The 16,755-nt window shown below is 40.2% G+C and overlaps 1 protein-coding gene across 2 annotated transcripts in view; it reads left to right on the forward strand.

Moving 5' to 3' along the window:
• CCSER1 (coiled-coil serine rich protein 1) overlaps positions 1 to 16,755 on the forward strand; it is a 709,611-nt gene that overhangs the window by 99,525 nt on the left and 593,331 nt on the right. For both annotated transcript variants that reach the window (XM_077814383.1, XM_077814384.1), the window contains exon 2: positions 13,225 to 14,568. In XM_077814383.1, the coding sequence (XP_077670509.1) occupies positions 13,269 to 14,568 (1,300 nt within the window). In that variant the 5' untranslated portion in view covers positions 13,225 to 13,268. The remainder of the gene's footprint in view (positions 1 to 13,224; positions 14,569 to 16,755) is intronic.

Genomic DNA, 16,755 nt, shown 5'->3' on the forward strand with positions numbered 1-16,755 from the left:
CATGACTGAAATTCGTGAGCTCTTTCATATATTGTACCTTTCATTTAAAAAAAAAAAAAAAAAGTACAGCTGGTGTTCACAACCAAAAAGAAAGAAAGCTTTTCTACTGGGAGGGAATCTCACTCTTCTCACTGGCAAAAAAACCAACAAATTCTCAGTTACAGCAATTGCCTTTTACAATTAGTGAATCTATCCAGTAGGTGTAAAGTAATTTCACTTTACTGATACCTCCAACGATGTATGACAAAGTCAGTTGTTAATGAGACCATCTGTTGTTGTTAAAATTATTAAGCCTTTTAATATTGGAGGAACTATTATTTTTGTTTTTAGTTTAAAAAAAAATGGCCAGCATGCTCAGGTACATTATTGAATCTGGGGCAGGGACTCTCTCTTTGTGTAGTGCCCAGAACGTCGTGTCCCTGGTTTCTAGGAGCTAGTGTGGGTATAAGTAATAAGTTGCAAGCAGGACAGATGTTATGGACCTAAGCCCTGATCCTGCAACTTTTGTTGCACTGATGGATACAAACTATTTGGGGGCCCATTTAAGTCAGTGGGGGTACTATATGGGCACTGTAGTCTGCCCATGAAGGTGAAGTGCCAAGATCAGTGTCTTGGGAATTTTGTTTTGCAGCATGACTTGAATGTTTTGAAATAGTTTAATTTATCCATTGGGTTTTCTTTGAGTGTTTTCTGTAAATTGTAACATGATTACAGGTAAGAAGGAATAAATAACATGTGATGGGGGGGGGGAGGTGGGAGGTGTTTTGTGGGAGGTGTTTTGTGGGAGACAAGCAGAGCTTCCCATCCCAGCATCCAACATCTATAGATCTTGTATCACATAGTGATCGCTGCTCACTTTGTTACATGCATGATACATCAAGTGAGAATATAAGTTTGCCCTCTGTTTATAATTTGTTATTTACATTAGTCTCACATATATTGTATAGTATATAGAAAACACCAGATAGTATGAAGAAAAGCACCACTTACCACGAGTCTCATGATTAGATGGCAAAATTTGGTAATGCTTTGGTTGTTATAAAGGGAGAATTTATGGTGTTTGTGACCTTAAACTTTAGAGTGAGCATGTTGCAAATTTTAGTATGTAAACATAGTTGTGATGATGTGAAATATTCTGTATAAATCCAGATCCTAAAATTGATTCCAAAGGCCATAATAAGCGTAAAAGACACTGATTGTTGTGTTTCCATGTTTAGCTGCAAAAAAAGATTAGATCCAGTACTCCATCTACTGGTGTTAAAAAGCACTAGCAAGAGATACAGTTCTTTGTTGAATACGCTCTGCACTAGGTTTTCACAGGAGGAAGTCTGGAGTTTGGGTTCTTTTTGATAGTATACCAAGCACAATAAAACATTTTGCCCCTTTTAATTAAATAGTTAAAGTTGTACAGTCTACTTCTGTAAACGCTTGTGTATGTCAGTACTCCTACTGAGCTCAATGGGGGCTGCTCATGCACACAGTCATTCTGGGCTAGCCAGCAAGTTGCACTAGTTTAACTTAGTCTGTAAAACTGATATAATTAAACAGTGCAAAAGGCTATGTGGGTACTTGTCTTGGCTTAAACAGGCTTATGTAGTTTAAGTTAATTAGGAAATATTTACTTACTAATAGCAGAAAGCCTGTGCTGTCAAACAGATGTAATTCATAATCTTGTGTTTAAAAAGAGAAGAAGCTGAAAATGGGCTCTTGATTCCATGTGATGTGTTGTAGTGAGAAGTGTTGCTGTTTGTACATTTTCCCCAAAGTTTGTTCACAGAGCTGCCCCTTGATTGGAGGCACAACCACCTGTTACCCCATGTGTCTGTTACTCCCGCCTTCTCTGATCAATGGTCACCTTGCAACTGCAACATGCTGCTTATGCTCCAACCATGAACAGTAGAGAAGAAACAAAAGATCAATTCTATTCTGATTTGGATGATATAATTACATCTATACCCAGTGAAGACAAACTCAGACTTCTGGGAAATTTTAATGACAGAGTTGGAAAACAGAGTGAGCTTGTAGTGGAGTAATGAAGAGCAGTGGAGTCGGAAAAATTAAGAGCACTGGTCGTCTACTACTCAGCAAGTGTGCTGAGAATGAGGTTCTTATTACCAGCACAATCTTTACACAAGCTGATAAATATAAAACCTCTTGGATGCATATGAGATCCAAGCACTGGCACCTGATTGCCTATGTCATTTTACAGGCAAAGGAACATCAGTGACTTGAAGATCATCAGAGCAATGCAAAGGGCAAACTGTTGGACTGACCAACGGAAGATCAGAGCTATTTTTAATTTACATGCTGTTGCCCCTCTGCAAAATAATGTTGAACGGGTTAAACTGAAACTGAACATAGCAAAGGTATTCGTTTCTTCATCAAAACGAAGGGAGAATATAGAGGAAAAATTGGATAGCATTACATCATCCCATAATGCACTCCTAAAGTGGAATATATTCAAATTTGCTGTTGTTCAAGACTTAGAAGACACTGTAGATAGAAACCAAAGTTGGGACCAGGATTAGTTTGATGAAAATGATGATGAAATCATAGAAGATGCTCAAGGAAAAGAAAGATGTGTTTATGTCTTGGCAAAATGACAAAGAATCAACATCAAAGAGAGAGAAATTCAACAACCTGCAAGCCAAGATTCAAAGGCTGCATTGTGTCCCACAGCATAACTGGTGGGAAAAGAAAGCAGAAGAAATGAAGTATTATATTGATACTAAAAACACAAGAATGTTTTATGATTCCCTGAAGTCCATTTATAGTCCTTTGAAATCTGGACCAGCTCCACTAATGAGTTGAGATGGATTTACCTTAATGGAGGAAAAGAGAGGCATCACTGAGCTACTTAACCATCCCTCTATTGTCAACCCACAGATGCTAAAAGAACTGATATAGTACCCCATCTACAAAGAAATGGCTCAGCTGGCTACTTTTGAGGAAGTGCAAAAAGTTAACAAAGAAAATCAGGAAAATGACCAGGCAAAGACCGTATACCAGCTGAAATCTTTAAACTTGCAGGCCCCAAAACTGTGAACGAACTACATTAAATGATTAAGGATCGGGGAAGCAAAGAAAATTCCTTTGGACTACAAGGATGCAACTGTAGTTAAATAAAGACAACAAATCTGACTATGATAACTACCGGAGTATCTCCCTGCTATCTATGTGTGGTAAAAATTTTGCCCATATTTTGCTCAATTTGCTTGTCAAAACAGTATCAAAGAACTTTCTACCAGAGATCCAATGTGGCTTTAGATTCGGTCAGAGCACCACAGACACAATTTTGATTGTGAGACAGATTCAGGAAAAATGTACTGGGGGCAAAAAACATGGAATTGTATGCTATCATCTTTGATCTAAAAAGTGTGTAACACTGTGAGCAGGAATGGTCTCTGGAAAATTCTAGAGAAGTTTGGCTGCCCCACCAAATTGGTTAACGTCATGTGAATTCCCTGAAGACATGAGAAGTCAAGTAGTCTCAGATGGTGGCCTTCTTAAACCATTTCCTATATCTGATGGGGTGAAAAAGGCCATGTGCTGGCATCTTCCCTTTTTGGTCTCCTCTTTTCAGGCATTCTGAATTACGCAACATATGACATTCAAAAGGGAATCGACATAAGGTACTGAAATGATGGCAAACTTTTTAGTCTCCGAAGGCTTACTTCAAAAACAAAAGTTCTTGAGGAACTCATATTCACTTAGTCATAGTGAAACTGACTTACAGCTTATCCTTGACAGATGTTCAGAGGCAATTGAACAGTTTGGACTCCCCATCAGCCTGGAAAAAACTGAAGTCCTCTTCCAACCGGCTCCATCAACCATTAGCACTGAGCTAGACATCACCATCGATGGTATAGAACTAAAGAGTATCAGTCACTTTACATACCTTGGCAGTAGCATCTCAAGTGATGGTTCCCTGGATCAAGAAATACCAAATACAATATGAAAAGCAAACCAGGCCTTTGGAAGAGTTCACCGTAGGATATTTAAGCAGCACACTATGAAACAGTCAACAAAACTGATGATATACAAGGAAAGCATCCTTTTATGTGTGTGAAACCTGGACACTTTACTGTTGACATATTAAGCAATTTGAAAAACTTCACAAGCTCTGTCTCCACTCTGTTCTGAAATTCCACTGGTGAGACTGTCTTCTCAAATACTAACATCCTTGAAAGAGCAAAAACAGCCAACACCAAGGCGATGATTATCAAAGCTGAGCTTAAATGGACAGGTTGTGTTAACATCAGAATAGACGATGATAGACTTCCTAAAAAGGTTTTCTATGGCAAGCTGAAACTTGGAAAAAGTAATGAAGAGCAGTGGAGTTGGAAAAATGAATAGCACTGGTCGTCTACTACTCAGCAAGCGTGCTGAGCATGAGCTTCTTATTACCAGCACAATTATTACCATGAGCTTCTTATTACCAGCACTTTTTGGAAAGCACAGGAAGGGTGGTCAACCAAAACACTTCAAAGACATCCTTAAGCAGGTTCTCACCTCATGCAGCAAAAACATTGATAACTTTGAAGACATAGCCATGGACAGATGTGAATGGATAGCAGCTATCAACTAAGGTTGTAAACACTTTGAGGAAGACAGACATGAAAAATGGAAGAAAAAAAGGGCCAAGCTTCATGGTGAGTCTTCAGTGGAAGCCTGCACATTCCTGTGGGTTACTTTTTCATGATCTTGCTTCTCATGGATTGGACTGTATAACCACAAGAGGACACACATGATGTCTTGATGGCATTGTTGGATATGACAAACATCCATACAACCTCCACAGAGGTTCAGACTTGGATGTTTCATCTGGTTCTCACAACAAAAGAGCCCTCCACCATGCTTGTAGCTATGTCCAACACTTCACACTGACTCAACAGACATTCAAGGCTTCAGAGTGACAGTCCTGGGAGAGTTGTGTTGACTTGTGCAGTTGGTGAATGAGGGTATATGCGCTGTTGTGAGCAGCTCTGCGTTGGAAGTTATTGTGTGTGCTAGTGGGGTAGCTTTGAAGAACTGTGGCAGTGGGGTCAAGTAATCCACCATCTGTGCAATCTTCCTCATACAGCCAATGAAATTGTTGCATGCAAATTAGCTGTAGAGTAAGGGTGGCGATTGGTTGTGTTACCTTAGCTATCATAATGATCTAGGACTCTTGGCATGGCATAGCTAAATGGCTTACTGTAGCTGAAAGCCCATGCTCCTGCATGGGTGCAATTCATAAAGTAAAAATGGTTGAGTACTTAAAAATGGGATGGTAGCAGACTGTGAATCCCAGTAATGATTCAGCCTGGTGATATGCTGAACAAGAAGAGCTCTTAATCATGCTTGTAGCTGTTTCTGTTGGTTCACACTGACTCAACAGACATAATAGGTTCCAGAGCGACTCTGAGTGACAGTCATAGTTATTATAGTTATCATAGTTATTATAAAGACTGAGTTGACTTAATGTAAACTAAATTAAAATAAGTCTGATTTGTACTGGTGTTCACACACTTCAATTTAACTAGACCAATTAAACCCCAAATTAAATTAAACTGGTGCATCTTCTGTATGTGACAAGACCTCTGTTTGCATGATTGGGACATAAGGGCTTGTCTACATGGTGCATTAGTCTTCATCAGAGGGCTGTAAATTCTAATGCTCATTAGTGTGTTGTACATTAGCTAGCCTGTGCAGACTCTGCTGGCACACACTAAAAATTCCCTGCTGCACGTTAATGTAGTACTGTTTTGGGACTACCTTAATGTGCACTAGGGACCTTTTAGGGTGTGCCCGCAGCGTCCACAGGGGCTAGTTAGTGTGCAACACGCTAGTGAACACTGGAATTTACATCCCTCTGGTGCAGACGAATGCCCTGTGTAGACAAGCCATTGGTTGGTTGGGTAGAGTCCTTATGGTTCTCTGTGTGCTGGAATAATAAGTGCTGCGTTGGTCCCAGATTACTCGAGAGACAAGGTAGGTGAAGTAATATCTTTTATTGCACCATCTTCTGTTGGTGAAAGAGAGACAGGCTTTTTAGCTTACAGGGAGCTCTGTGTAAACTTGAAAGCTTTTCTCTTTCACAAAGAGAAATTGGTCCAGTAAAAGCAATTACCTCACTGACTTTGCCTCTCTAAGAGGGAAAACCTATTGTTCACTTTTTCTCCTTTGCATTTGCACTGGTTTTGTCATAGGGCCATGTAGTTCTGAGCTCCATCCAAGTGCATGAGGAAGAGCAGATAATTAGATAATCCCCCAATAATCCTGCTCTGAAATTCAATGTGGTTTTCAAATATTTTATTTGTATTTTCTTTGGCATGTGTTTCTATTGTCTATATTGATAGCACCTTAAAAACAGCAACATGGAAGCTTTGTTGAAAATGTTGTCCAAAATCAGTTTTATAAAATCATAGCACAGCAATTAATGTGTTTAACAAATACACTTCAATTGTACCAATACATAATAGTACAGTTAAAAATAATGTTAAGAATTAGATGTGTTACATTAATAGTTTGCAGAGTAGCAGCTGTGTTAGTCTGTATCTGCAAAAAGAAAAGGAGGACTTGTGGCACCTTAGAGACTAACAAATTTATTTGAGCATAAGCTTTCGTGATGCATCCGATGAAGTGAGCTGTAGCTCACGAAAGCTTATGCTCAAATAAATTTGTTAGTCTCTAAGGTGCCACGAGTACCCCTTTTCTTTTTATTAATAGTTTGGGTATCGTTAACATTTTTCTGAGAACAATAGAATTAATAAGATTAGAGTTGATTCCATAATAAATTGTCTTTAGTAAAACACAAACAGCTTTTGAAATGTAAGAAAAAAGCCTAGTGCATTTTTTGTTTTTTTTTAAGGGACAATTAAAAAACAATCTATGACAAACACCACATAGTTTGGGTCCCAGTTAGTTTAAGCTCTGATCAAACAAGTTGTTCTATGTGGGCAGACTCCTGCGCCCATGTGGAATACTAGGCAGAAAAAATACTGCAGGGCTGCCAGTTTGATGTGGTAATGGTTAAGAATTAGTTCTCCTTTTCCTTCCGAACAAGGAACTTGTTTTTTAAAGTAAGACGGTATTCTCAAAGTTATTTTGCCCCTCTGTAGAGTTTCTGACTAGACTCTTCCCTAGCCCCTCACCTGCCTGGCTTCTTACTGAAGTTTTAAAGAAAAAGTGCATGAATCCTCACATTCAGATCATAGTTTGAATTTGTAAGACTGACTCTTAGAATTATTCTGGTTTGTTTATCTGATAAGCAGCCCATTAGAACACACCTGAAATTCCACGATACACTTTAAACTATCTGACAAAGTTACCTTTTCTGTGTGGTGTGTGTTTCTTTAATAGCTTTTAAGTTGCTGTATTTTGGGGCTGCACAAGGAGCAATGTTACTTGGGGTGAGGGGATTTGATATGGACAATCTGCTGTTTGGTGTGGGAGAGGTATGTACATGAATTGTATTTCATCAAGTTCCTTTGTTGTAAAATGGCAGATGCCAATATTTATGCTGAAAGTGAAGATTAGGTGTCCAATATAAAAGAGAATATCTCACGTTTTTTTAACGGTAGAACATGTGTGGCAACTCATAATCCCACTGAACAAACAGCAAAATTCAAGAAAAAATTTAGCATGACTGTGAACTGAAATCAATTTGAAATTTGCTTTCAGATACCTGTAAAATCATCACTATAACCAATAATGTTTAAATGTAGATTCATAGATTCCAAGGCCAGAATGGACCACTGTGATCATCTGGTCTGATCTCCTGTATTAAACAGGCCATAGAACTTCCCCAAAATAATTCCTAGAACAGATTCTTTGGAAAAAAACCATTCAATCTTGATTTAAAAAATGTCAGTGATGGAGAATCTCTGGTAAAACCATTGATAAAATGTTCCAATGATTAATTACTGTCACTGTTAACACTTCTGTCTTTTCTGCATTATTGATAATTTGCAATTTCCATCAAGTAACGGACCAATGCCATTGTCAGGATTCATTTTGTTCCTAATATACTTTTAAAAAACAAACAAAAAAAAGCCGCCTCCTTATTATCCTTAGCTCTGCTGGCCATAGATTTCTCCTTGTGTCCCTTTGCTTCTCTTACCACTTTTCTACAGTTCCTAGCTTCTGATTTATATGCATTACTATCAACTTCCCTTTCCTCCATTTGCTATATATTATTTTTTTTATAGCTGCCTGTTTCAGGATACAAACAACTAGTAACTGTATATGCTTGTTATTATTTTCTAAATGTTCAGTGCTCTTACAGTGAAACTGATTTCTTTGGCCAAAACTAGGGATAGTGATTGACTAATTTAGCTTTCATATACTATTACTTAATGCTCACCATTTCTTTGCTTTCAATTAGAGTTTCTGATGGGGTATTCATAGAAGATTATGGTTGGAAGAGACCTGAGGAGTCATCTAGTCCAACCCCCTGCTCAAAGCAGGACCAACACCAACTAAATCATCCCAGCCATGACTTTGTCAAGGTGGGCCTTAAAACTTCTAAGGATGGAGATTCCACCACCTCTCTAGGTAACCCATTCCAGTGCATTAATTTTTAACATCCTAGAGGCAAAGGAATACCCCCTTTCCCTGCAACTCTTTCACAGCAGGAAACAATTGAAGCAAAGTGGTAGCTTCCGGGGCTTCTAATTTCTCAGTTATTTACCGAGCATGGTTAGGAATAGCAGAGGGTCTCCCAGAAGGACTCTATTTGGTAGGTTCCTCCCTGGTCTGAGAGTAGTAAAGCCAAGGAAACAATTAGTTTCTTTCAGTTTTCCCTGGCAATTCATCTCTTTCCCCCTTCATCCCGCACCGCGAGGTATACGATAAAATCTGCTCTACGCAGATTTTATGTCCATATCCCACCTGGCATCTCATCTCAGGCAGTGTTTACTAAAGCTGGGGGGCACACAAGGCAGAGAAGTTTCCCTGAGGGCAACAGGGAAAGCGCTCTGACCCACACCACTCCTTCACTGTGTACTGGCATCTTCAGTTTTGGTCACCTTTCCCCCTGCTCCTGCAGCAGTCACTAATGCCGTTAGGGGCAGGAGAAGTTCATGTCCATGAAGATCCAAGCTCAAGCAGCAGCCTATTGGCCCAATCATCTCTTCACTGCTACAGCAAAATTTGAGAGCATGTGACCAGGCCCCAGGCAGCTACTAATCAATGTTGCTTTCCAAATATACCACCTCTCCTCCAATAAATGGAGAATGGGAGCGGATGAGGAGAGATTGCAGCAATTATGCCGGGGATGTGCCATGAGTGGATGTTGTATGTAATATACATTGTCCTAGGGATGTACAAACCCCACATGAGTCAGGAATGAGTTGAGCTGCCAGGGCTTCACCCCACAACACCTGAAGTAGATGTCAGGCTTCAGAAGGGGAGCTCAAAAGGAAAAGCACAGCTTCTTGGTCCCTGGCTGGGAGGGATAGACTACTTTCAGCTCTGATGGGCGAGTAGGCTGGCTGGGATGGGAAGTGAGAAAGATTGCTTCTATCAGACTTAGGCTTGCACCAGTCCAGGTGGCATATCAGCATTAACTCTCTCCTTCCTTTGCAGAGCCTGGGTGGGGTGAAGAGTCTGCTGAGGATTCAGCCCAGGAGGGGTGGAAGAGAGTGTGTTTTTGTGCCTTTAGTTTGGACTTTGAGTACCTTGGAAAGGTTGGAACCGGCGTGACTTTGCTGTAAGGCTAAGTGATCTTGAGTTGGAAAATGGAGGAGGATGGGTGGGTCAGCTGGAGACCAGGAGGAAAACAGAGGCAGAGCCACTGACGCTCTGTGCCATGCTGTAAGGCAGCACGGAGGAACGATATGGCCACAGTATATGTGTATGTAGACTAGAGACAGAGAGAGGGTGAGAGAGAGAATGTGTGTTTGTCTGGTTGGAGAGCTGTAGTAAAATTGTTTATGAAGTTGGATCTGTAGTCAATCACTGTGTGTCTGGGAAACCTGTATGTTATGATTTAGTTTGTATTGTACATGTCAGCAATTCTGTTGCCATCCTGAGCAAAAATCAGTGTCGACAGCCTTTCTGTATTCTTCCTATAAGGGGTGGGGAGGAACAGCATGCATAGACCCCATGAAAGATTACAATGCCTCCAGCAATGGTTATCAATTATTGTGCCCAGCTGGTAAAGCTGAGCCTAATGAGCACAGGTCAGTTGGAAGAAATAAGCTCATTTTGTTCTCTAGATACTGTCTCTGTATTTCTGGAGAAGACAACAGTATACACAGTGGTTAAGCAGGACAGAGTGAATTACTGTGAATTCTTCAAATATAAACAAATAGCTGCATAATCTCTGAACTTCCTATGTATCTCTCATTCTTACTCAGTAACAGAAACACTACAGTGTAACCTGGCCTTAAGTGATACTATATAATAATGTACAAAAATACTTTTTTGCATTTGATTTTCTGTAGCCCTTTCTGTAGTCCTCTCCAGTAAGAATTATATTCAAATTTGTGTTTTGATTTTAGCTGAAACCTCAGTACTATCCACCTCAAACTCTTATGTTGTCATCAAATGTAATTTAAAAAAAAGAAAGAAGAGAGATTAGCTATCATTCCTAGGATGCGGCTTTCATCTTAAACTTCAAAATTGCTTTATTGATTTCTGGTCTTTGTGAATCCTGATATTGTGTCTGCTTAGGTGTACACACACAGACTGTGACCTTACCAACTCTTTTCTGCTGGAGCAGAAAGTATAATACAAAGACTAGTCATCAAAGAAGATTCCATGAACTTATTTTGTTGTTATTCGTTCTCTTTCTATGGTATGACATACCTTTTTCTGGTTTAGTTTTGCTATTCCTTGTTTTTTTTTTCATGTTGCTCATGCCTATTCACTTAATGTGTTTTCTTCTCACTGCATTTCTTTAGGGCATTTGGGCAATATAATTAATTTTACTTCCTTACCTTTTTTCTTCCAGTTTGATCTAGAAATTTGTATGGATCATAGAAATGTAGAGCTGGAAGGCACCTCAAGTGGCCATCAAGTGCAGCCCCCTGTGCTGAGGCAGGACCAAGTAAATGTAGACCATCCCTGATAGGTGTTTGTCCAACTTGTTCTTAAAACCCCGCAACGATGTGTATTCCACAACCTTTCTGGGAAGCGTATTCCAGAACTTATTACCCTTCAAGTTAGAAAGTTTCTTCTAATATCTAAACTAAATCAGCCTTGCTGCAGACTAATTCCATTAGTTCTTGTCCTTCCCTCAGTGGACATGGAGAACAATTAAGATACATTGCCTGAGTTTTTAAAAAGCTGCTGAATGCTCCTAACTCCAGCTGAAGTCTCATCTAAAAGTCAGATCTACAGCCTTGCTTGTTCTTATGGCCATGTGACCTGTGTCACTATTTTTCTGTTTGTGGATCTGATCCATAGTACAATGCTTCCTATATCTATATTGCAGCTGCATTTTCCTGAAGTCCAGCTGCTTTGCTGATCGGGATCTGCTTCTGTTCATTAGGTCAGAGATATTTCTAAAAATTGCAGGGTGTCACTTTTGGCTTAAAATTGTTTTTATTAATTTTGAAGGTAATTTAATATAAAGGAGAATGGTAATTTGCAAAAGTGAGTTCAGTAAAACATTAAAAGGAAATCTGTAGAATATAAATGCAGAAATATAATCATAAATATTTAACCATACAAAACTAGACTAGAAAAGGGCCTAGGAAGAATGTAATGTTAGAGCGTGAAGTTGTCTGACTCGAGATCTGGTGTTTCCCTTCCTGTGAGATTATTCATATAGCTTATAGTTGGTGTAGTTTTGCCTTCATTTTCAAAGGAACCCAAGGGAATTAGGCACCAAGTCCGCACTGAACTTTAGTGTGAACTGGGCACTTAACTTCTTTTGTTTCCATTGAAAATTACAGATTGTAGGTGGCCAAAAGAATGCTTGGCCCCCTCATAGACCACAGAGAAGGCATGATCCTTTTCCCAGAGAGCTTATAATCTAGAAGTAGACATGGTGCAAAAGTGATAGGAACAAATAATGTTTGGGCAGAGTATTAAAAAATATCTACGGTATTTGATACTTTTCAGAGTAACAGCTGTGTTAGTCTGTATTCGCAAAAAGAAAAGGAGTACTAGTGGCACCTTAGAGACTAACCAATTTATTTGAGCATAAGCTTTCGTGAGCTACAGCACACTTCATCAGATGCGTTCAGTGGAAAATACAGTGAGGAGATTTATATACACACAGAACATGAAAAAATAGGTGTTATCATACACGCTGTAAGGAGAATGATCAAGATGAGCTATTACCTGCAGGAGAGCGGGCGGGGGGAAAGGGGGGGGAAGAAAACCTTTTGTAGTGATAATCAAGGTGGGCCATTTCCAGCAGTTAACAGGAACGTCTGAGGAGCGGTGGGGGTGGGGAGGAAATAAACGTAGGGAAATAGTTTTACTTTTTCTAATGACACATCCACTCCCAGTCTCTATTCAAGCCTAAGTTAATTGTCTCCAGTTTGCAAATTAATTCCAATTCAGCAGTCTCTCCTTGGAGTCTGTTTCTGAAGTCTTTTTGTTGTAATATTGCGACCTTTAGGTCTGTAATCGAGTGACCAGAGAGATTGAAGTGTTCTCCGACTGGATTATGAATGTTATAATTCTTGACGTCTGATTTGTGTCCATTTATTCTTTTACGTAGAGACTGTCCAGTTTGGCCAATGTACGTGGCAGAGGGGCAATGCTGGCCCATGATGGCATCTATCACATTGGTAGATGTGCAGGTGAACGAGCCTCTGATAGTGTGGCTGATGTGATTAGGCCCTATGATGGTGTCCCCTGAATAGATATGTGGACACAGTTGGCAACGGGCTTTGTTGCAAGGATAGGTTCCTGGGTTAGTGGTTCTATTGTGTGGTTGCTTGTGAGTATTTGCTTCAGGTTGAGGAGCTGTCTGTAGGCAAGGATTTGTGAGAGTGATGGGTCGTCCTTCAGGATACTATTGATACTATTTATTTGATACTATTTATCCTAATCTTTTGCTCGATTGCCAGAGTTTCAGAACTGCATGTTGAACTGTATATTGTTAGTCTAAGTGCCATGAATAAAATAAATGCATCAACTTCCAGTTGTATTTAAAATGGACTTTTATAATAAAAAATGTCATTCACATTTTCATATCTTCAGATTGATTTAAAAATGTGCCTGCCCAAAGATTTAGGTTGACGTATTAAAACATATCTTTTTTTTCCCTCCTCACCCCAGATTGGTGTCTTGGCTGTCTAGAGTCCCAAACACTTCAGGTCCTGATGGGGGACTCAGGATCAAGACGTTCGACTCTTGTGTCTCGACTGCCAATATTCAGGAGAAGTATTAGTCGAAGACATGACTCACTTCCTTCCTCACCCTCCTCCATTAATACTGTGGGTGTTCATAGCTCCTCTCCCTCCAGCACCAACTCAAGCTCAGGTAGTACAGGCAAGCGAAGGAGCATATTCCGCACTCCTTCCATCAGCTTCCACAACAAGAAGGGGAGTGAACAGAAGTCTGAATTGGCAAGCCAGAATGTAAGTATTTCAAATGGTGTTCAGTCAACTCTCAACAATTTCCAAAAACCGAGCTTGGAAGAACATGTTAAAAGCAGAGGAAGGCATTCAGTTGGTTTCGGCAGTTCACGGAGCAAGAAGATAACAAGATCTTTGACGGAGGACTTTGAAAAGGGGAAAGAGCCATCAACTAATAAGAATGTCTTTATAAATTGCATACGTTCTGGAAAAAATGAGGGTGATGACTCTGGCTTTATAGAGGAGCAAAGCAGACAATCTATTAAGGAATCCTCACGGAAACTTCTCCCGAAATCTTTCTCATCACACTACAGGTTTTCAAAGCCAGTCCCCCAGAGCCAGTCAGTTTCCTGTGTACAACAGTCTGGATGCTTGTTGGAGATTAAACCATATGTTGAAAGCGACCCTGTAACAGTAAAATCCTCTCCATCATGTTCTGCTGAGATAACAGAATGTGCAGGAAGTTCATTGCAATCACCACAACTTTCTGCAGACCTCACCACAGTCCAGACCCCTTCAGAATTTTTAGCCTTGACCGAAGATTCTTTCTCAGAAGTTGACGTGGTGCCCAGTAGTGGAAACACAGCACCACACACAGAGAACTTTGACAATAATACCTCTACCTCTCAAATTTTCCTCAGTCCTGTTGTTGCTTATGTGAGGAAAATAGATCATGTCGAAAGTACTTCCCTGTCTGCTGTTATATCTCCTGTGAATCATACAAGCTTTTGTAGTACAGAATCAAATACCTTACCTAAAAATACTGCTGCTAATCAAACACAAGTATTATTGCAAGCCACTGAACTTCCTGTTAAAGAAGCTGGGCACATAGGAGAAATTAACTCAGCAGATGCACAGTTAAAAACTTGTGCGTTACATCATGGAGAAAAAACGGTGGAATGCTCTCCAAAGGCAAGTGGATTATGTGGGGACCAACATGAAATAACGTTATCTGAGTGCATTAGAGAAACAATTCCTGTAACAGAATCGAAGATTATTCCCTCCTCCTTTGAATCCCGATCCTTTAAAACACATCACTCTAAAGGTAGGTCATGTGGATTTTTGCCTTGATTCTCTTGAAAAAGGTGTTCAAAATTGTAAAATAGCTTTACACATTTGCAGTATTGTTAACCCAAAAAGTAAAAAAGAGCCAAACTTGTGCTTTTGTTTTTGAAAGATTAAATACATGTTTTTTATCTGTCTTCTGATTTTTAGCTTACTCGGCCCACTCTCAATGTGTGTGATGATGATAGAGTTGCCAACTCTTGCAAATTTATGAGTAAAGTAATTTTGGCCAATGAATGTCTTGATTTTGGGAGACGTGTCTGGGGGGGTCTTATGATTTTTGATCTGTTGAGGTTGGCAATACTGGAGACAGCCATAGAACACTAGGCATCAGGATTCGTGGTTTCTGTTCCTGGCTGTGGGAGCAGGCAGTGGTCTAGTCGTTGCAAATGGCATAGCCAAATGTAACAGTGCCCCTGTTTGGGTCATCTGGAGGCAAGGAACCGCAGATCACTGACTGTAAAAGCATAACCGTGTGGTACTTGAGCTGAAGAATCACATCTTTTAGGATGAAGTATAGCAGAGTCAACAGCTCTAGGGGTATGTTTACACTGCAGTAAAAAAACCTGGGGCACCGAGTCTCAGAGCCTGGTTCAACTGATTGAGGCTTGCGGGGCTTGGCCTGCAAGGCTAAAAATCGCAATGTAGACGTTCAGACTCTGAGACCAACCGTTCTCACCACGTTTAAGAGCCTGGGCTCCAGCCTGAGCCCAAATGTCTACGCTGCAATTTTTAGCCCCACAGCCTGAACCGGGCCAATCATCTGACCCGGGCCAAGTGCAGGTGTTTTGTTCCAGTATAGATGCACCATAAGTGTAGTCTAACTGTGAGAGAGTGACATGGGGCCGCATTGTGTTAGTGTGAGTTACAGAAGTGCCTAATTTTGCATATTGAAAGACTCCATATTTTGAAAGATTGTGAAATAAAATGGCTAAGACTTGCTTTTGTTAAAGACTTCAATTATATTGCCATCTCTGCCTAAAGTGACCTTGTGCAAGCTTTCAGTTACCTTATTGGTGAAATAGGTGAATAATAATTACCCTCCAAGGTTGGCATATGAGACTGGCTCATAATCAGGATTGTGAAGTACCAGAAATATTAACAGCCATCAGTGGAAAATCTCGGTTTAGAATGTATAGTCTCCGGTCCTGCAGTTAAATACACCATTCTCTAGACTCCAGGGCATGCATGGGGATATATTGTGCCCATGTTTTGCTTTCCCAAAGTAACATGAAGGCTGCATCATCATGAGACTGCTTGCAGCATGAGCCAAAGTCACGTTATTCACAGGAAGTTCGAGAGACTTGGCAAAACTGCATTTGTTGTATGTATTGTTAAAATTTTCAAAAGACTGCACGCCATTTCCTAGGAGTGCACAAATACCTATCAGCTTGGGCACTTCACTGTGTATGCAAATTGGGTTTGTGCATAGCAGGGTTAGTCCATTATTTTTTGTCAAAGTCCAGATTTCTTGGTCAAGGTGTAGTCAAGGTCCAGACTCCAGAAAAATATAATAAAAAATAACAATAATGATAAGTAAATAAAAAGATATTTTGGGGCCCATTCAAAAGCACCTGATGGTCCGGATTTGGCCCGTGGTCTGCCTTTTGGCTATCCCCGGTTTATAGGAATTTCTGCACATGTTCCAGCACTTTGGAACCTCAGGCACTGCATGATGATAGTTATCAGATGAATGGCATTGTCAGCCTAAAATAGGCAACAGACTAGTTTTTGTCAGAGGGCACATCTTCAGTTTGGTAGTCTAGTCAGTTTACATAGATGATTTAAAAACTTCTAGGTACTACTCCTGTCCTGCGTCTCATTGAGCTTGTCTTCACTGCAGTGTTAGCCCAAGTTAACTCCTCTCAAGTTAGCTTCGCTCGAGGAGAGAGGTCACACTGCCAAACAATACTTGAGTTGCCCAGATAGTTTGTATGAGTAGCACAGAGTAACTGAGTCCTCAGTGGAGCACTTGCACCAGTGCCAGCAGCACTTGAGCTTCCACCCACATACTCCATGACAGGCGAGTTTAAAGCACGGCTTAAACCAAGCTGGAGATTTTTGTGTGTGCAAAGGAGTTACATTAGGGGCAGCACTCAAGTTATACCATGAGCTAACGCTGCAATGAAGACTTTGTCTTTTTGTTGTTGTGATTTTACCATCACAC

The sequence above is a fragment of the Eretmochelys imbricata genome, chromosome 4 (genome assembly GCF_965152235.1).
Source record: "Eretmochelys imbricata isolate rEreImb1 chromosome 4, rEreImb1.hap1, whole genome shotgun sequence".
NCBI lineage: Eukaryota > Metazoa > Chordata > Testudines > Cheloniidae > Eretmochelys > Eretmochelys imbricata.